Here is a 21,613-nt window from a genome sequence, read left to right on the forward strand (position 1 = left end):
ATGAATCGAGTCGCAAATTTCCGTTAACTGGACTTGACTCTTGAGTCATTTTATGTATAGACTCGACTTTTACTACAGTCATTGTGAATGACTCAAACAAGTTATAAGACTAGAGCCTTTATATATGGATTGATTCAAGTCTCGTGTAACAGGAACGATACCAGAAAAATAGGCCAAGATCAATTGTTTGTACGTTTATTTAGACATGTTAAGACTTGATAAAAATGAGTTTCTTTTGAATTGGGGCCTTCGATATCACCGAGGAGCTTTTAAAAAGTCGAGTTGAAGTAGACTTGATCTCGGAACACAGAACTCTATGGCTTGTATTTGAGTCTCAAGACTATGACTCGACTCAACCATTTTTTCTTTGAGCCGGACTAGGACTTGGGCTGGCGGTGAGTTTTAAATGACTCGACTTCACTCGAGCAAAATCTCTACAAGTAATATTGACTTGTGACTTGGCTACAACCCTAGACACAACACAGAAGAGTCTTCAAAAATAGAACACGTTGATAAATCTATGCGGTTACTATGACAATTTCACTCACAAATGTGGTGCAACTGCAAAACTACAACAATACAGAACTCACGGTGATCTGTATCACGACATGAAGACAATGCCTTATTGCAGCGTTTCTCAACCGGGGGTCCGCGGACCCCTAGGGGTCCGCGAAGCAATTTTAGGGGGTCCGCGGGACCTCTAAATTTTTAAAATGGTTGATAACCTAATTTTTTATTTCATTTTTTAATTTGAGAAAGCATGAGGCAGTTTCGCACCACAACTGCTAAAGCCTCATGACTCATATCGTCATCATAATCGTCTGACATGGACTATCGTAGTGTGGAAACTCATTTTCATTGCCAATTTTTCAATAACCTGCTGATACAAACATATTGCTGTTTGGTCCTTTTTGTTGGCGTTTGTGGAAAAAATAAAAATATGGAGATAGTAACGCCAGTCAGGGTGACTTCGTAATGTCTGCGAAACCTTCTCGATTTGAAGTTGTCAGTCTCATCAAATTAGTGAACAGTCGTTTGAAATAAAATTTCTGAAGTATTTCCATAATTTGTCCCAATGCAGGGAACAGCTTCTTGGAGGTAGAGAACTTTAATACACAATTGCATAGTATATTCATATTGAAATGAACCCGAAAATTTTCGGCTGACACTCGTAATAAATCAGACAATGATATACGTGCTCTTAAAGCTCGGCTATCAGATTTGGCTCATTCTTATTGCGGATGCCATATCGACAAGGCTGGTGTTTTGATGAACAAGGAGTGTTTCGTTGCTATCAAAGCATTACGCTCCAACCCTGAAATTCATATCACCATTGTATGAAGCCTTGTCTAGTTAATGTTCAATTGTACATGGTCGAAAATGTTTGCTCGTAAATATATATGTACAGAACAAGTCGTTTCATGACAGTCTTTCTCTGGTAGGAAAACTTGGATCCATTCTTCGGAGCATAAAGTTTGTCTATAATACTTTTAGATGAGGATTTCACTTTGACGGTAGAAACTCTCTGCGGGCCGATCTAAATGCCGTCGCGGGCTGAATCCGGCCCGCGGTCCGTATGTTGCCCATCCCTGCGCTAGATGCCAGACGTGATATGTTGATAAAATATGTGTTTCTTCATTTTGGTGCCATAAATGTTGCGATCACACCAAAAGTATCGTCGGAAGCGTTATTTTGATGAAAATATATCAAAACCACCAATTGCATAAAGCTTATCCTCAGATATAGTGAAGGCAGATACATCCGCAATGGATTGCTTGTAAGGAAGCTTCGACCACTTGTTATTGATTGTGTCATATTGGGCCAAAGACTCGATCCCATAACGACTTGCTAAATAAAATTTCCTTGATTGATGTGCAACTACTTCACCGTATCGGTATTTTGGTAACGGACGTTCAAGTTTTATCCAGGGTTCATCATTTTCAAGCAAATTACGTCGGTAAAAATCGGAATTGGTATCAATGACATATATGTAGCAGTCCATCACAACTATCGCTTTAAATCGTGTTATACTATCGTTATAATTGAAACGCCGCTGCTCGATCAAAGACATTCTGTCCATATCTAACCACATAAAACGTTTTACTTTTCCGTTCGTCATTATATTGCCAGGAGTGCAGTCACCTTTGTAATCACTGGCTTCTACATCTGATCTCTCAGGTAGTGACTTCATGATGTACATCATGCATTCACTGGACTTGACAACAGTTGGTTGCTGAGATAAAAATTTACGATAGTAGACGGGTATTTTTTCCAGGTCGATGTGCTTCAGTAAATCAAACAGTTGATCAGCGCGATCAAAGTCCTCATTAACCCAAATCATCGACGCTTTGCATTTAATAACATCCAACACATGCAAATCTTCCAGGAAATCAAACTCAAGTTCCTTGAAATAGGATGTTTTCATGATCGAATGAAAGTGATCGCGAGCAAAACTTCGGCATGCTTGCTGTAATTGCTGACAGAAATACTTCACAGCAATATACCGGGTATCGAAAAACGAGTCTACATCAAGATTTTCCTCCAGAAAAAGTGACATTGCATCGCATACTTTATCAATTCCAAACAATTGCGCGACATACATAAGTTTTTCCGTTTTTCGAATCAGAAATGACGCTTGTCCAGTGTACATGATTTCAATGCAGGTCAGCACACATTCAGGATCTACATTCCTTAAATCAACTATTCCCAACATGTTCTCTTTTGTGTCGTGATTGAGCATCTTAGCAAAATACTCAGAACTTGCGGCAATGACGCACTTGTGAACAGAGATCTCCTTTTCTCCCACTTTGATAATGAAGTCGCAATACTGTTGATTGATTCTGAACTCGTCAAATTTCGATAGAATGTCAAGGGCATGACCCGTTTTGCCAATATCCAGAAGATGCTCCATCACAGTCGACTAGTTCCGGGTCAACCCAAAATATATAGCTAATTCAAAAACTTTGAGATAGGACACCTAAATCTGATTCTGAAAAATCATACACATGGTCAGTACAGTCGTGTGCAAGGATGAGTTTTGTCATGAAGGCATATGAACGCAAAATATCTTGGACACAATACTTCCATCATTTTCCTTACAAATGTAGATGGGAGAAACTATCTTCATATACGTCAGCGAAAAACAATATTTTTCAGCTATACAAATTTGAATATGAATGATCAGGTCACAGTAGATACTATTAGTTGCACAAATGATAACCTACAGAGCAATGCACATTCTTTGACTTGATGAAATCTGAGAAATGTCCATGCCTTGTTCTACGGCATATTATAACATTCAGGAATACACGGTTGATCCGAAATACAGAGAGTTTGCATAAAATGGCGCTAGCACTGAAAAGAAGGGCTTGGCACAATGATTTGAGTACTCAAATCTGAATCGAGTAATAATGCTAATGATTCGGGACAAGTAGTGAGATACGTCGGTTCAAGTACTGAAATTACCTGTTCCTGGTCGCTATGTGTAATTTATCATCGGGAATTATAGTTTTAATAGTGGATATGGGAAAACTGTGAAGCCACATCTTGTTCAACTCACACCGTTGTCAGAATGGCATGGTGAAAAAAACATGTATAATCTTTAATGTGTTGTAGAGCTGGCAATGTATTTTTGTGGTCGCCTGAAACGAACATATTAGAATTTTTCACATCATTCATACTTCTGTGATATTATTATTAGTGATACTTGAATACTCGACTCGGCAATAAATACTCGATTAAGCACCAAATCATTCCAGCACGGCACTCAATTTCCCCCTACTAAGAAGGCATGTGATGGTGCAAGGAATGCAAACCGCTGCATCGAGATCAATCCTAAACCTCAAATGCAGTGCTTTGGACTATCATTGGTTTTTGCTTGCCAGCGGCAGCATTTTAGGAGAAAGCCAACAGAAACGTAATCTAGACCCACGTTCTGCAAGATCTGCGGTGTAACCAATAATATGCTCTGGTGACCGAAACAAATATTGAACATCTTTCGGACATTTACCTTCAGTTTTTTGTGTCTTTGTTCCCACACAGAAACACTTTCATTGGCTTACAATATCATTTGAGTGCAACACGACAAAATCAAGGCGATTGCGAAAGTAAGGATTAAAAAAATTAATTAGATGGGCTTACGGATAGTGAGAAAGAGTCATGCACACAGTTTTACAAAACGACAGATCACAGACAGAAAACTAAAGGCAAGAGCTATGCTTTCTCACATGATGTATATAAAATCAGGGGCAAGCTATATGTAAAATCACAAATTTTTATTCGTGTACGTTTTGTGGCGTCACATGGTAATTGCTGCTGCATAGACTTCATGATTAAGAGATTTCAAGTCATGGCTATCCAAGTCTATCAACGTACTCAACAAATTAGTTTTGGGATTGAACTCGAGAATACTACTGCACGGCTGAAAATCATCACAGTATCCACCACATATGTATATCTTTCCGCCAATACAATAAGTACTTAAATTTGACCGCTCCAATTCGGGTTCTTTTACTGGAATTAACGTCCAAATACTTTCATCAAAGGGTAGACAAAGAATGTCGTTTACATACTCAGACTCAGACTGAGAGTCAGAGTCAAACTCAGAGTCAGAGTCAGAGTTCACAATTTTTCCGCCTAGAAGGTAGATGGTCTTATTATAGGTGCATGCACTTGCTTGAGCTCTCTTCGCTGGTAATGATGGTCCAACTGACCAAGTAGATGTTGAAAAGTTGAAACATCTTACATCCCGCACAAAGTTTGCAAATAGATCATAACCACCAATTGCGTAAAGCTTATCCTGAGATATAGTGTAGGCAGACCAAACCACTTTAGGTTGCTTGTTGGGAAGCTTCGACCACTTGTTATTGACTGTGTCATATTGTGCCAAAAAGCGGTTCGGATAATCATTTGCTAAATAAAATTTACCTGATTTACATGCAACTACAATATAGTATCTTGGAAATGCACATCCAAGTTTTCTCCAAGGTGAATCATTTTCAAGAAAATTACGACGGTACAAATCATAATTGATATCAATGACATATATGTAGCAGTCCATCACAACTACTGCGTTGAATTTACTCATACTATCAGTATATTTGAAATGTCGCTGCTCGGTCAAGGACTTCCTGTCTATGTCAAACGACGTAAGACGTGAAACTTCCGGATTCGCCATTATAATACTAGGAGTACAGTCACCTTTGTAATCACTGGCTTCTAAATCTGATTTTTCTGGTAGTGACTTCATGATTTGCATCATGTATTCGGTGGATTTGGCAACAGTTGGCTGCTGAGATAAAAATTTACGATAGTAGACAGGGATTTTCTCCAGGTCGATGTGCTTCAATAAATCAAAAAGTTGATCGGCACGATCCAAGTCGTCATTGACCCAAATCATTGACGCTTTGCACTTGATAACATCCAACACATTCAAATCATCAGAGGAAATCAAATCCTCAAGAAAATCGAACTCAAGTTCCTTGAAAGCGGATGTTTTCATGATCGAATGAAAGTGATCCAGAGCAAAACTTCTGCATGCTTGCTGTAATTGTTGACAGAAATACTTATCAGCAATATACCTGGTATCGAAAAAGGAATCGACGTCGAGATTTTTCTCCAGTAAAAGGGACATAGCATCGCATACTTTATCAATTCCAAACAAATGCGCCACATACATTAGTTCTTCCGTTTTTCGAATAGGAAAATATGCTTGTCCAGTGTACATGATTTCAATGCAGGTCATCACACATTCAGGATCTACATGCTTTAAATCAACCTTTCCCAACATGTTTTCTTTTGTGTCGTGATTGAGCATCTTTGCAAAATACTCGGAACTTGCGGCAATGACGCACTTGTGAACAAAGATTTCCTTTTCGTCGCAATACTGTTGATTGATTCTGAACTCATTAAACTTCGATAGAAGGTCGAGGGCATGACCCGGTTTGCCAATATCCAGAAGATGTTCCATCACAGTTGACCAGTTTATAGCAAAAATATATACCTCACTCAAAAACTTCAGAATAATATCGGTAACTGTAACATCATACAAATGGTGAAATTAGTTGTACTATATTTATGCAACGGTATCATCATATTCCTAACATATGGATAGGAAAGAAAATGCAACCCCACATTTTAGCAAAGAGTGATATCCTTGGGCTCAGGTGACAGATGATAGAAATAAATCAAAAAATTTAATGGTACAGGGCCAAGCCCATTTCTGGGTCTCAACAAAATCTACACAAAGCAACAAAACACAGACATGTACACGTACAGTGGACACAACACAATGGCCGAAAAGTACGTACCAAGTAACAGCCTAGCACCTGGAAAATGAATGCCAAATCGCATCGGAAAAACTTTTTAGCGTACGTAACAAAAACGTACTATAAAATTGTAGTTTGTGATGCTGAACCACAGTTTCAGTAGAACCGATTTATAGTAATTGAACGAGTTACACATTTTGAAAATCTTTCCAGCATCCACTAACAAGTAGTGACGAACACAATTAAGTTCAGTTCATCAGGAATTTTCATCAACTCAAAACACCAGAAGACTGCGATACAATGAAAAAATAGTGAGGTGTAGAAACGATTTGGAGTAGTCTTTGAAATCAGACACCCACCTCGCCCGGAGCAAAGTAAATGGAAGGCATGCACATGCACACTGAACGAAGAGCAAAAGAAGATAGTACAAAAAGACAAGAAACAAAATGAGGTGGCATGTGACGGAAGGCGAGATCGATATGTCACTTCATGGTCTGTTAGACTTGAGGAGTAACTAGTGTTCAATCAGTAGAAATTGATCGTATTTCGACTTGAATATGGACACGCTCTGGGAATGCCGGATAGCCGACGAGATGACGATTCGAATGCTCTAATCCAAACCATGTAACAAATGTTATGATCTGAGGTGAGAAGTGACAGATGATTATTTTCTGAGTAGGGGACTAAGATCAAACGCCCCTTTCCATGAAAAGGTATATCGTCAACGAGAGTTTGACGCTATTTTCTCAATGTGGAACCGTCAAAACCGAATTCACAGGATCCAAAACTCATAGCAGAGCTACACAGGTAACTGTTGATTAAATTTCAGCCAAGTCATAATCAACCCACAGCATTATCACAAAGTGAAATGAAATCCGCATGGTCACACAATACCATATTATTTACCACCAAGGCCAGTGGTTTTCAACTGGTGGCGAATTCGATGGTTGGTTTCTGGTGGGGTATAGACACATTTATAAACCGTAATATACAGGATGGTGTACCACACATGCGCGATTACCGTTACCAGTTATCTACTCTGGATTGTATGAATCAAAACTCATAAATTGAAAGTGTCCTCGAAGGACGCCTAAATGTCCTTCTAGTCAACACAATACTATCGGTTAACAATTTTCAAAATCACAAGTTTTCTTGAAGCTTTCAGAATTCATAACAAGTGTTCGATTTTTGGGATCTCAAAATATGGTAACCTATTTTAAAGGGTATATAGGAGTTTTGGGTAGTGAGGAATAAAGACTCGGGATAAATCTGAAGTGGGAAATGAAGACAAAAAGGTCGGGAACTACTGATCCAGGCCTACATGAGGTGTAAAAGTGGCGTCACATTTTTTGTGGCTGCATTCAAGTTATCCGACATATATGAACATAACCAAGGATTATAGTTCTATGATGCTATATTAAGTGATAGTTGAATAAACACCTGATTCTCCATCTCTTAACTCAGGTACTCGATTTTCCCAAGCCCTACTAACAAGCATAAAACAAACTTCAATAGTTTTTAAGCTTGGGTATGATACTTGTACGACTACACGGACACAGACCAAGAAACACAGAAAGATAGCATGAAAATGCACAAGCAATCAACAGAGAATGATGGTATGAAAAAGCAATATAAATGCCGCTACATAGTTTAGTTGCTTGATAACAAAACTTGCTTACCGTGAACATGTCAATGAATGCTGTGATACTACCTGCAACCAATAACTATAATTCAACAGCTTACTGTACTAGCTAGTTTCAAGATATCTCTCACAGTCTTATAGAACTTACAATTGAATTTGAAGAAAACGGTGGGTGTACTAAGTTCAATAACTTGGAAGTTTAAGTTCATCATTACAATACCAATGTGGTGGTGGTAAAAGTAAAAATAGATGCAACGCTGTAAATTTTATGGAATTACAAGTAGAGTTAGCAATATCTAAGACATGTCAAAACTAAAAATGACTGATGACACAAGCACTTGACCTAGCAATTTTCTGTATTGACTCGCATAATTCTCATGACTTGTGACATTGTATATGGCTTGATTTAAGTCTCCTGATCATGGACGATGCACAAAAATAGGCTCAGAACCAGTGTTTTTGTTTATTTGAAGGGACATAATGAGATTGATAAAAACAAGGGTCTTACGAGTTGGAGCCATCGAAATCACCAAAGAACTTTAGAAATGTGACTTCAACGTGACTTGAACTCTATAATAAACAAGGAAGACTATGGCTTGGACTCGAGTCTCAAGACTGTGACTAGACCAGGTGGTGAGTTGTAAATGACTCGATTTCACTCGAGTCAAAGCTAAAAAAATTAATACTGACTCGTGACTTGGCTGAAACCCTAGACACAACACAGAATAGTCTTTAAAAAAAGAATCCATCGATATATGGTCGAATCCATGCGGTTTACATGACAATTTCACTCATAAATATGGGTAAAGCTTATTTCAAATTACTTTCAATTTCTCAAAATCCAAATAGTGAAAAGTAATAATTTTTGCGTAAGATTTGTTAAAGTAGAATGAGTCTGAAAATGACGTGAGAAAGTAGCACAAGTAACATAAACCTAAGCCTATAGTACACTCCACAATCCACACCAACTCAAAATATTCTACAACTGTAAAACTACGACGATACAAAACTCAGGGTGATTTGGTTTACGACATGCAGACAACGCCTTACCTCTTGTTAAAACCGTAATGTAAAACAATGATGGAACAAAATATCAGAAATGTTGAGAAAATGAAGAGACATTCATCCAGCAAAAGGCATGCAGGTTGGCATATTCTAAATGCGAAGTCAAGTAGATGACCAAAAAATATTATCCAGCATATTTAATATAGACATGCATATAGATTCCCCATGACATGCCAATTCGCATGACATGAACGTGATGTAAGGTTTAATTCCGGTAAATTGAAGTGTAAATATAATAAGGTAATTCTTCCATATTCAAAAGTTACTTTGTGTCAAAATGGCCCCGCATGTGGTTCCTCAAACAGGAACTCCTGACGAATAACTTTCCGCATATTTCACACCCATAATCTTTCACGTCCAAATGGCTCTTCATATGTTGCCTCAGAGAATGTTTTTGAACGAACGCTTGACCACACGTTTGGCATTTGAAATCTTTTATATCCAGATGGATGCGCATATGCCGATTCAAAGAACATTTTTGGTTAAATGAAAGGTCGCATCTCGCACATTTAAAATCGTTCACGCCATAATGGATGAACATGTGTCGCTGTAGGGATAGATTTTGACTAAAATATTTGCCACAGACTTCACACTCGAATTTCACACCAAAATGGATGATAGTGTGATTTTTCAAATACAGCAGTGTGGAGAACCATTTTCCACATATCTCACACTCATGTCTCTCATCGTTAGTGCGTGAATGGATGAGCAAGTGGTGTGCTAAACCTTCCCTTCGCTTGAACGATTTGCCGCATATTTCACACGAGAAATTATTCACATCCAAATGGATCGCCATATGCTTTCGCAAACCATCTTTCCTCCTATGTAATGAGCCACATATGTCACACTTGAATTCTAAACCATCAGTGTGCATCCTCGAATGATTTCTTAGAGACTGTTGATGCTGGAAAAGTTTACCGCATACTTGGCATTCAAAGCTTTTTACAGCAGAGTGGACGGACATATGTGATTTCAAAGCTGTCTTTGAGCAGAACAACATTGCGCAAATTTTGCACTCAACTTTTTTGATAGCGGTTGCATTATGGACGATCTTATTATGCTTTCTCAAATCTTTCTTTGTGAAGAATGACCTTTCACAAATTTCACATTTGAAACTTTTAACGTCAAAATGGCGCAGTACGTGATTCTTCAAACCTCTCATTTCTTTTAGAACTTTGCCGCAAATTTCGCATGTAAAATTTTTTGTACTCGAATGGAACTGCATGTGCTTTTTGAGATCATCTCTTTGTCCGAAGGGCAAATGACATGTTCGACAGGTCACAGTTTCTGTAGCAGAATGAAGCGGTAGGTACTGACTCAAATCCCATTTAGAGGACGATGCTTTGAAGCAAACTTCACATTTGAAAGGCTTTCCACCAGCATGGGTCAGCAAGTGCTGACTTGAACTGGATTTATGCGCTAAGGATTTAAAACAAAGTTCACATTTGAAACACTTCACCGCACGAGTGTGAATCAGCAAGTGAATTTTCAGATGGCTCTTTGTGCTGTAAAATTGACCACAAACGTCACACTCGTGGTATGGCATGGAATGGCTGGATGAATAAACAGTGTTCCTTGTGACCAGCTTCCGCGAGTAATAACTTGACACAAATTTAACAAAGCGTGTTCAACTGCGCTCTTTGATGAACTTGCTGCGTGTCTTGTAACTAAAACTAGCCCAAATCGTCCCAATGCTCAAGTCTGTCCGAGTTTGAAAATTCGAGGTAGTGATGAACGGTGATAAAAGCAGAGCTGCCACAGAGGTATTAATCTATAAATTTCAATGCATCAATCTGAAAAAAGTAAGCAGGACTATTAATAAATCAGTGTAAATATAGCTTGTGGGAACTGACTACAGCCATGATCAAATGATGTTCATATTTACCGCTTACATGCTGACACAATACAATAATATTTCCTTTTGAATTGACTGCAAAAAGAGCAGTGTGTCCGTTACATTTCTATGAACTCGTCAAAACATGATTGAAACACGTTAAGGCAGTGGTTCTCAACCTTTTAAACCCCAAGGCGTGCTTTCGAAATGAAAAATAGTTGGGTACACACCAGCAAACTACCAGAATAGTTAGCAGCACCCAATTCAGTAGTAACATTGACTAATGTGCCAATCCAAAATGCTTCTGTATTAAAAATTAAGAAGTTCTCACGAAAACAAAACAATTCGTTGAATTTCATCACAAACAAAGTCAGTGCAAGATTCGTGCTTGACTTCTAGCGCATATCCTTTCGGGCAATCATAGAATAATGCAATTCTCATCTTTTCTTCACGATCACTACTAACGAATACGGAAGCATGGGAGCGAAAGCAATTCAATGCATTTTCACGCAAATCGTTTAGCATGTGCGTGAGGACTGAGGATAACCATATCTCAATAGTACTACTGGCAGCCACCGGCAGTTTAAACTTCAATTCCACTGACACGGCATGATACTCTTATTACAATATTTGAAATTGTCGAGACAAATGAATAATGAACGCATACAATATATTACCGTAATTTTCCAAGTATAGTACGCCCTCATGTATAATACGCACCCCTAAAATAGCATGTAAATTCTGGGAAAAACCCTGTACCCATGTATAGCACGCACCCTGCATTTCAGTGCATTAATAGTTCCGATTTCGTATACGATGTCATTCTGTTTTGCGATGTCACTCTTGAACAATTATTACACAATGATCGCTAAGCATTATACAATTAGCGGGATTGTCTTTAAACGATGGTAGATAGCAGCCAAAGCCTGCGAGACCGGCGGCGAGTTAGTTTAGGCCAACGAACTGACATCTTGCGCAAGATGCCTATTACAGATGCGATTGCGCCTAGGCTAACGGTTATGTCATGCGCAACAGGTCTGTTGGAGATGCGACTGATTACACAAGCGATTATATCCTGCGCACATGGCCTCTTGTGTATGTATAAATTGCGTATGCAATTGTTCGGGCCTGTCGTTGACGCGATGAATTGGCGAGAATTGCCGCGCGCGTGTGTCTATTAGTGACCTAATTTCGCTCGCGTACAAACGGCAAACCAACTCAGCAGGAGATCGCGTGCCTTCGCACACGACTCTATTTAATTAGATACACGCTTCCCACTAATTACTACGAGCGATGGCTGAAAGTGATGCGCGAATGGAAACAAACATGAAGAATGTAGATAGGTGTGATTTCAAGTTTTTTATTGAGGGAGATTTTTTTCAAGCGTGTTGTTCCCATGTATAATACGCACCCCCACCCCCGATTTTAGGGCAAAAAATCGTGAAAATTTTGCACATTATACATGGAAAATTACGGTCTATCAAGTCTAGATCATGGGACGACGTAATATTTTAGTTTTCAGTTCCACTTTAACTGACACCTCTTGAACACAACTACTTGTGCAGAAAGAATACTACAAAGACCTCATGCATCATCACAAAATAATTCCTGCCGAATAGAGGTTGAGATCCAGAGACTTCACGTCTTGCCAATCGAAATCTATCAACGTATTCAACAAATTCGTCTTGGGGTTGAATTCGAGGATACTCGTGCATGGTCTGTTAAAAAAGAATCCACCGCATATGTATACCCTTCCGCCAACACAATAAGTGACAAAATATGAACGTTGCAAATTGGGAAGTGGGATTTGCGTCCAAATACGTGCGTCATGGGGCAACAGAAGGATGTTGCTTCCGTACACTGACTTGCCACTAAGTCCACCAAGAACGTATATGCTCTTATTAAAGGTGCATGCGACTGCACCAGTTCTCTTATCCGGTAAGGATGGCCCAATTGACCAAGTAGATGTCAAAAAGCTGAAACATTCCACATCTTGCAAATAGTTATTCAGTCCATTAGAGCCTCCAATTACATAAAGCTTATGCTGGAAAATAGTGAAGGCAGACGAAAGAGTTCTATATTGCTTGTTGGGGAGCTTTGACCAATGGTTATTATTTATGTCATATCGAGCCAAACAGCAGCTCGGATATTCATTTGCTACATAAAATTTACCCGACTGACAGGCAACTACACTGCTGTAATATGGAAATGAACGTTCAAGTTCTTTCCAGAGCGAATCATTTTCGAGAAAATTACGATAGTACAGATCATATTTGAGATCAATAACATATATGTAGCATTCCATTACAACAACTGAGCCTGGTATATAATTGAATCGCCGTAGCTCAGGGACCGACTTTCTGTCTATGTCAAACCACATGAGACGAGAAAGATCAACATTCACCATCAAAATACCAGGAGTACAGCCACCTTTGTAATCACTGGCTTCTACATATGATTTCTCTGGTAGCGATTTCATGACGTACGTCATGAATTTGATGGATTTGGCAACAGATTGTTGCTGAGATAAAAATTTACGATATGAGATGGGCATTTTTTGCAGGTCAATACGCTGCAGTAAGTCAAAAAGTTGATTGGATCGATCTAAGTTGTCGTTGAACCAAATCATAGAGGCTTTGCACTTGACAACATCCAACATATTCAAATGTTCAGAGGAAATCAAATATTCCAGGAATTCGAATTCCAGTTCCTTGAATTCGTCCCTTTTCATGATCGCATAAAAGTGTTCATGAGCAAAACTTCGGCATGCTTGCTGTAATTGTTGACAGGAATACTTATCGGCAATATTTCTGGTGTCGAAAAACGAGTCCACGTCAAGATTTCCTTTCAGGAAAAGTGACATTGCATCGCATGCTTTATTAATTCCAAACGAATGTGCCACATACATTAGTTTTTCCGTTTTTTTAATCAAGAAGGAAGCTTGTCCAGTGTACATGATTTCAATGCAGGTCATCACACATTCAGAATCCACATTCTTTAAATCCACCATTCCCAACCTGTTCTCTTTTGTGTCGTGATTGAGCATCTTTGCAAAATACTCAGAACTTGCGGCAATGACGCACTTGTGAACAAAGAGGTCCTTTTCTCCAGCTTTGATAATGAAGTCGCAATACTGTTGATTGATTCTGAACTCGTCAAATTTCGACAGAAGGTCGAGGGCATGGCCCGTCTTGTCAATTTTCAAAAGATGTTCCATCACCGCTAACCAGTTTATATCCAAAATATATAGCTCACTAAACAACTTTGGAATAAAACTGTAACTGTAACATCAGATACATGGTGAGTTTAGTTGTAACATATTTATGCAACGGTATCATCATATTCCTAACATACAGATAGGAAAGAAAATGTAATCCCCCATGTTAACAAAAAGTGATATCCTTGGGCTTAGGTGACAGAAGATAGAATACTAAGGAACAATTGAATATTATAGGGCCAAGGACATTTTAGGGTCTTTAACATAATCTAAGAAGAAATACCTTCTTTATTCTACAGAAAGCAATAAAACAGAGACATCTACAGTGGACACAAATAGATGGAAGAAAAGTACCAACCAAGTAACAGCCAAACAGAATCACATCGGAAAAACTTTTTAGCGTACGTAACAAAATCGTACTATAAAATTGCAGTTTGTGATGCTGAACCACAGTTTTTGGAGAACCTACTTATAGTAGTTGAACGAGTTACACAGTTTGAAAATTTTCTAGCATCCACTAACAAGTAGTGTCGAGCACAATTTAGTTCAGTTCATTTAGAATTCACCTCAAATCAAAACACCACAAGTCTGCGATACAATGAAAAAATAGCAAGGTGTCGAAACGATTAGAAGTAGGCTAGTCTTTGACACCAGACACCCACCCAGGCCCAAGCAAAGTAAATGGATGACATGCACACTGAACGAAGAGTAAAAGAACATAATATAAAAAGACAAACGACAAAATAAGGTGGCATGTGACGGAAGGCGAGATCGATATGTCAGGTCATGATCTGGTACACCTGAGGGCTGACTACTGCTCATGCTCATTCAGTAGAAATTAATTATACTTGACTTGAATATCGATACACTTGGAGCTTTGGAGCAGGAGCCGGAGCAAGGAGCCGGAGCCGTGCATTTTCACCGGAGCCCCACATGAAATCGTGTTACAATTGAACACGCGAAGCGTGAAGAAAAATTTCACTACTATTTTAGTTTATTGTAATGTACGAAGAATTACTAAAAATGTGACTGGACCCTGGATCTGCTAATACGTCGGAACTGAAATTTTAGTCATCAACATCCCAAGTGTCGTAGCCAGACTTGTTATTTTTGGTTGGCCTTGCAAGTTCATTATCTGAGCAATTCATTTTTCATAATATAACAGGATTCCGATAATAAAATAGGAAATTATCTCGTGGGCCACTCAAAACCCTCTCACACGCCACGTTTGGCCCGCTGGCAGCGGGTTGGCCACCCCTGATATAGACAAACCGATTCAATAATTTTCAGAGCCGGAGCTGGAGCTAATGTATGAGGGAAGACAGCTCTGGAGCCGGAGCTGGAGCAGTTAAAATTTACGCTGCTCCAAATCCCTGCATGTAGGTCTACAAGGAACATAGAGCGAGAAAAACAGAAATATAGCATGAAAATGCACAAGAAACAAACGGAAAGATGGTACGAAAATGGTCAAGCAATATAAATTGATGAGCACATGAAGCTACAGAGTTTTTTTGCCTTGATAACAAAACTTATTTATCGTGAAGATTTGAATGAATACTGTGATCCTACATGCATCTTGTATCTGCATTTCGACGTCTTTGCATACAACTTAGCTAAAATATATCTCTAGCAGTTTTACAGATCTTACAATTGACTTTAAAGAAAATGGTGAATGATCTTAATTTTAATAACTTTGAAGTTTGTGTTCATCCTTTCACTACCGATGTGGCGAAAGTGGAAATACCCCAGTATATTTTGCTGAATTACAAATAGAAGTAGCATTATCTAAGACATGTCAAAACAAAAAATGACTGATGACAAAGCCAAGGTTGTGATGAATCGAGTAGCAAATTTCCATTGACTGGACTTGACTCTGTGGAGTCATTTTCTTTATAGACTCGACTTTTAGTACAGTCATTGAGAATGACTCAAACAAGTTATAAGACTAGAGACTATATATAGAGATTGATTTAAATCTCGTGTATCAGGAACAATACCAGAAAAATAGGCCAAGATCAATTGCTTCGTACGTTTAATTAGACATGTTAAGACTTGATAAAAATGAGTTTCTTTTGAATTCGGGTCTTCGATATCACCGAGGAGCTTTTAAAAAGTCGAGTTGAACTAGACTTGAAGTCGGAACACGGAACACCATGGCTTGTATTTGAGTCTCAAGACTATGACTCGACTCAACCATTTTTTCTTTGAGCCGGACTAGGACTTGGCCTGGCGGCGAGTTTCAAATGACTCGACTTCACACGAGCAAAATCTCTAAAAGTAATATCGCCTTGTGACTTGGCTACAACGCTAGACACAACACAGAAGAGTCTTCAAAAATAGAACACGTTGATAAATCCATGCGGTTATTATGACAATTTCACTCACAAATGTGGTGCAACTGTACAACTACAACAATACAGAACTCACAGTGATCTGTATCACGACATGAAGACAATGACTTATCGGCATGTTTGAAAAAGAACATATTATCTATATGTGGTGTTAAACTGCCCGTTTTTTCTTTGTGGCTGAATATGAGTTGCATATATCAACATTATCATCGCCGTTGTTCTATGATGCAATATTAAGTGTTACTCGAATACAAACATTCGATTCGCAGTCTATTACTCAGGTACTAGATTTTCCCAAGCTCTACTAACAATCATAGAACGGACTTCAAATTTTTCAAACATCAGTATGATACATGTAGGCATACATGGAACACAGAGCGAGAAATACGAAAATATAGTATGAAAATGCACAAGCAACATAAATTGACAAGCACATGTCGCTACAGAATTGGCTTGATCAATGACAAAACGGTACAGTGAAGTGAAGTAAAGTCGGCTGCATATCCTAAATCAGCTGATAAAGACTAGGGGAATATTGAGAACCGTGGTATCAACAAGAGCCTTGATGAAGGCTTGTATCGCGAATAAGATGTTACCAGCAATAATCAATTGACGTCATACTTTGTGAAACAATTGTTGATTATACCATGTTCTTTCCAATTCTTTACTAGTTGCTGAAGATTACCCCTGACGAGTGTCAGGCGTAAATATTTAGGTTCATTTCAATATGAATATACCATTTAATTGTATATTGAAGTTTTGTACCTCCAAGAAGCTCTTAAAAACTGTTAAACTACGAAAATAACGAATTCACGGTGATCTGGTTTACGACATGAAGAAAATGCCTTACCTATAATACAGAGACCATAATGAAAAACAATAATGGAAAAAAATACAGAAATGTCGAGAATGTTAAGAGACATTCATCCTGCAAATTGCATGCAAGTTAGCACATTCCAAATGCGAAGTCCAGTATATGACCCGAAAATATCATCCATAATATTTAATTTAGAAAAGCATGCAGATTCTCCATGACATGCCAATTCACATGACAATGAACGTCATGTAAGGTTTAATTCAGGTATATTAAAGTGGTAATAAAATAAAGTAATCGTTACATACTCAAAGTTACTTCGTGTCAAAATGGACCTGAATGTGGTTCCTCAAACAAGAACTCCTGACAAATAACCTGCCGCATATTTCACACCCAAAATCTTTCACGTCCAAATGGCTCTTGATATGTTGCCTCAGAGAATGTTTTTGAACAAACGCTTGACCACACGTTTCGCACTTGAAATCTTTCATATTCAGATGGATACGCATATGCCTATTCAGAGAACACTTTTGGTTAAATGAAAGGTCGCATCGCTCGCATTTAAAAGATTTCACGCCATAATGGATGAGCATGTGTCGCTGTAGGGATTGCTTTTGACTAAAACGTTTGCCACAGATTTCACACTCGAATTTCACATCAAAATGGATGAGAGTGTGTTTTGCCAGATACAGCAGGGTGGTGAACGATTTTCCACATGTCTCACACTCATGTCTCTCATCTTTAGTATGCGAATGGATGAGTATGTGGCGCGCTAAATCCGGTCCTCGCTTGAACGATTTGCCACATATTTCACACGAAAAATTGTTCACATCCAAATGGATCGCCATATGTCTTTCCAAACTACTCTCCATGCTATATAATGAGCCACATATTTCACATTTGAACTCTATACCATCAGTGTGCATCCTCGAATGACTTCTCAGACAACCTTTCTGTCGGAAAAGTTTACCGCATACTTGGCATTCAAAGCTTTTGGCAGAGTGGATGAGCATATGTGATTCCAAAGACGTCTTTGAGCAGACTAATTTAGCGCAAATTTCGCACTCGTACTTTTTGATACTGGTAACTGTATTGATGATCCTATGGTTTCTCAAATCTTTTTTTGTGAAGAATGATCTTTCACAAACTTCACATTTGAAACTTTTAACGTCAAAATGGTGCACCATGTGATTCTTCAAACCTCTCATTTCTTTTAGAATTTTGCCGCAAATTTCGCACGTGAAATTTTTAGTGCTGGAATGGAACTGCATGTGCTTTTTCAGATCATCTCTTTGTCCGAAGGGTAGAGCACAAGTTCTACAGGTCAGAGTTTCGGCACCAGAATGGATCAGTAGGTGATGACTCAAATTCCATTTGGAAGATAATGATTTGAAACAAAGTCCACATTGCAAAGGCTTCACGCCAGCGTGTATCAGAGAGTGCTGACTTAAATGGTATTTACTGGCAAAGGATATAAAACAAAGTTCACATTTGAAAAGGCTCACCGTACAAGTGTGAATCAGCAAGTGCTTTTCCAAATCACTTTTAGTGCTGTAGAATCGACCGCAAACGTCACATTCGTGGTACGGCATGGCGGAATGAATATACAGTGTTCCTTGTGACTTGCTTTCCCGACTTGCCACAAATTCGACAAAGCGTCTCCAACTGTGCTCTTCTATGGACTTGCTGCGTGTCTTGTATTTACAGCTCCTGCCAATCGTCCAAATTCTCAAGTCAGTCAAAGATAGAAAATTCGAGGTATTGACAAACGACTATGGCCGCAGAGCTGCAGCAGAGATATGCCAACTCATTTATTTATATTCAGCAATCTAAACATAGTAAACAGATCCATTATTAAAATTATGTATATTTTGCAATGTTAGGATCAAGTGACTACCTTCGAGTCACAAGTCATTTTGAGTCATTGCACATTTTGACTCGAGTCAAGTCATGTCAATCGATTTTCGAAGGTGACTCGAGTCGAGTCAAGACACTCGATTATTGGCGGTGACTCGAGTCAAGTCGAATCAAGTCAAGTCAAGTTACGAGTCAAGTCACAATTCAAGTCAAGTTGCCTTTTCGAAGTATGTGGAATGATTACGTCATTGCATTTCACTAGCTGTCTGATAGACAGGTTGAGTGGTCATTAATTCTGAATCAATGAACGAATATAGAGTTAAATATACAGGCAAAAAAGCGCTCAATCGCTCACATATACGTACAGCACAGGCTCACTTTATAGTTATTAGTTACCAGCGAAAATAGAGAAAAGAATTGATAATATGCAATACACATTGCCTATTTACAAATTGATATAATACAATTCGAGTCCGCGCCAGTGGTTGAGGACTATATATTATATAGTATATAGCAGTGCTTTTCAACCTGTGTGACGGTTCGCACTGGTGCGAATGAAAAAAATTGCAGTGCGAATGACGAAGGTGGTGCGAACGGTGCGAATGAAAAATCCGGATGAGTGCGAATGAAAATCGTGAATAATTGTTCATTTTTCTGACGTGAAATACTTCAAATAAACCTAATAGAAAATGCAAGAGCCGTGTAACGGTTGTAGTTCAGACGCAATTGTAAAAAATTGTTTAACTTGACGCACCACTAATTGTAGCCTTCACAAGCCATGGTGAATTATCGCTTTCGCATTATAATTATTACGTAATCAAAAGCCTGGTTTAGAAGTTGGTGTACTTGAAGACATACAGTTATATTTGTTGAACTTATTGCAAAGATCCTGCCATAGTTTTTACATATCCACGGGCACTGTGTTGGTTAGTGTAGTCAATAAGCGAGACACGCAGAAAATGTGGCTTGATCATGAAAATCAGCCGACTTTTGGGTTGAATTCATGATAAGATTTGTCCGAATGTTTTTTTTTTCTTTTCTGGAATACATGGACGAAGACCGTTATGATGAACTAGTGTAGGGGTGTGAAACAAGCGAGTTCAGGCCTATGAGATTCAGTCATTTTGAGGCCAACACCTTCTGCGTCGGATCACATGAACGCGTGAAGTTTTCGCCAACATACCGCTGATAAAATGAGGAGCTGCTGATAAAATACGGCCCCAAACACATCAGAGGCGACAAAACCCTAGCCAAAAATCGCCGTCGCTGGATGGCCAAACCTTTCCGTATGGATATTATCCGTTGTCGACACGGAATAGTCCCGTTCTTGCAATCTGACGAGACAGTAGTACAAATGCCACACACATCAGAGGCATTTACTTCACCCTAATTTGAAATCGCGTGCGTCAGACATATTTTATAGAGCTGTGCTGGGTAGAATTGTGGTGTGCGCGTTCTGTATGTCATACATGCTCGTAAAATCGTAGCATACTACTCTAATACTAAAAATTAATTCCTTTTCATGGGTGAGGCTCGGGTTGCGAGATGCCACAAAAATTCAGATTTTGGTGGTAGTCTAAAAATCTGCTTTAAGGTTATTAAACTGTTATGAATATTCAAGTAAGATTGAACTAAAGAGTCGATCAAACAGTATCGTGACTTTGTTTGATCTTCTCATATACTCACGAGACAGACAATGGGATATCGAAAGAAAAAAACAGAACTCAAGTTGAAGCAACGTATCATAAGGCAGCGAGCTCTAATATGCCTACTCTCCTTGACGGTATTAGAGCTTATTTTCCAAGACATCAGGCACAAGCCTCAACACAAGCATGTGGATTTTTCACCCTTTCGACAAACAGGAGCCTCCGGGACCCTTGTGTCATCACTCAAAAACGATTTCTGCGAGCTAGCGTTTTTCACTCGCGGAAAATACGCTGTATTTTGGATAGAAGTGCAGAACAGTTTTTAAGACCTGGCCATCCAAGCACTATGGTAGGCGTTATTGTACAAAATCTGCCGAGAAGCGTTTTAGAGAAATAGTTGAAATCAAAACGAGGGAAAAGAGTTGCCTTTTTAATGAGACACTTCCTAGCCTAACAGTTATAATAGCCAATTTGTTGCACATCTGAACAGAATATTCTTATGTATCTACATCTTCTTTTTGTGTAGCAATTTTCGGTACGCTTGTGCGAATGAAATTTATTTTCCAAAAAAAGTGCGAATGAAGCTCAGAAAGGTTGAAAAGCACTGGTATATAGTATATAAACTATATTCGAATTCAATTTCAACCAAACAATAGGTTTGGTTAGGGTAAGAACAGAAAACAGAAATATACATTTTGCTATTAAATTACTTTACTATGCTAGTTTACGACAACATAGGCTGAAAGTTTCGATCACTTCATTTGCGATCAATTTAATTGTGAGAGAATAATGGAGAATCAGTGCAACGCACGATCATTCAATGATTGATCGATGTCACGAGTTACACCAGCATTTCCCGATAGATCCGATCATATGCAAGATACAGTGATTTTTATCGATCACGATTACTTGATGACTTGA

General features: G+C 38.7%; 1 protein-coding gene across 1 annotated transcript; it reads right to left on the reverse strand.

The window, feature by feature from the left end:
* Positions 1-5,943: 5,943 nt before the first annotated feature.
* Positions 5,944-21,504, reverse strand: LOC145435421 (uncharacterized). Its single transcript, XM_080312698.1, has 3 exons — positions 17,506-21,504; positions 13,165-14,029; positions 5,944-10,598 (listed from the first exon to the last, which is right to left on the reverse strand). Exons 1-3 carry the CDS (start codon positions 18,779-18,781, stop codon positions 9,236-9,238), a joined length of 3,504 nt encoding a protein of 1,167 aa, XP_080168824.1. The 5' UTR covers positions 18,782-21,504; the 3' UTR covers positions 5,944-9,235.
* Positions 21,505-21,613: the final 109 nt, after the last annotated feature.

The sequence above is a fragment of the Botryllus schlosseri genome, chromosome 3 (genome assembly GCF_051294905.1).
Source record: "Botryllus schlosseri isolate E-star chromosome 3, Bs_hap1, whole genome shotgun sequence".
Taxonomy (NCBI): Eukaryota; Metazoa; Chordata; class Ascidiacea; order Stolidobranchia; family Styelidae; genus Botryllus; species Botryllus schlosseri.

Excerpts from the sequence above, each read along its gene's own strand:
- LOC145435421 (XM_080312698.1), bottom strand. The coding sequence starts at position 18,781 with ATGCCGTACCACGAATGTGACGTTTGCGGTCGATTCTACAGCACTAAA. Across the intron at positions 14,030-17,505 it reads GGTCCATTTTGACACGAAGT|CGGTGATGGAACATCTTTTG; the intron begins AACTTTGAGTAT and ends TAAACTGGTTAG. Across the intron at positions 10,599-13,164 it reads TGGTTTGACATAGACAGAAA|ACGCTTTGTTAAATTTGTGT; the intron begins GTCGGTCCCTGA and ends GCGCAGTTGAAC.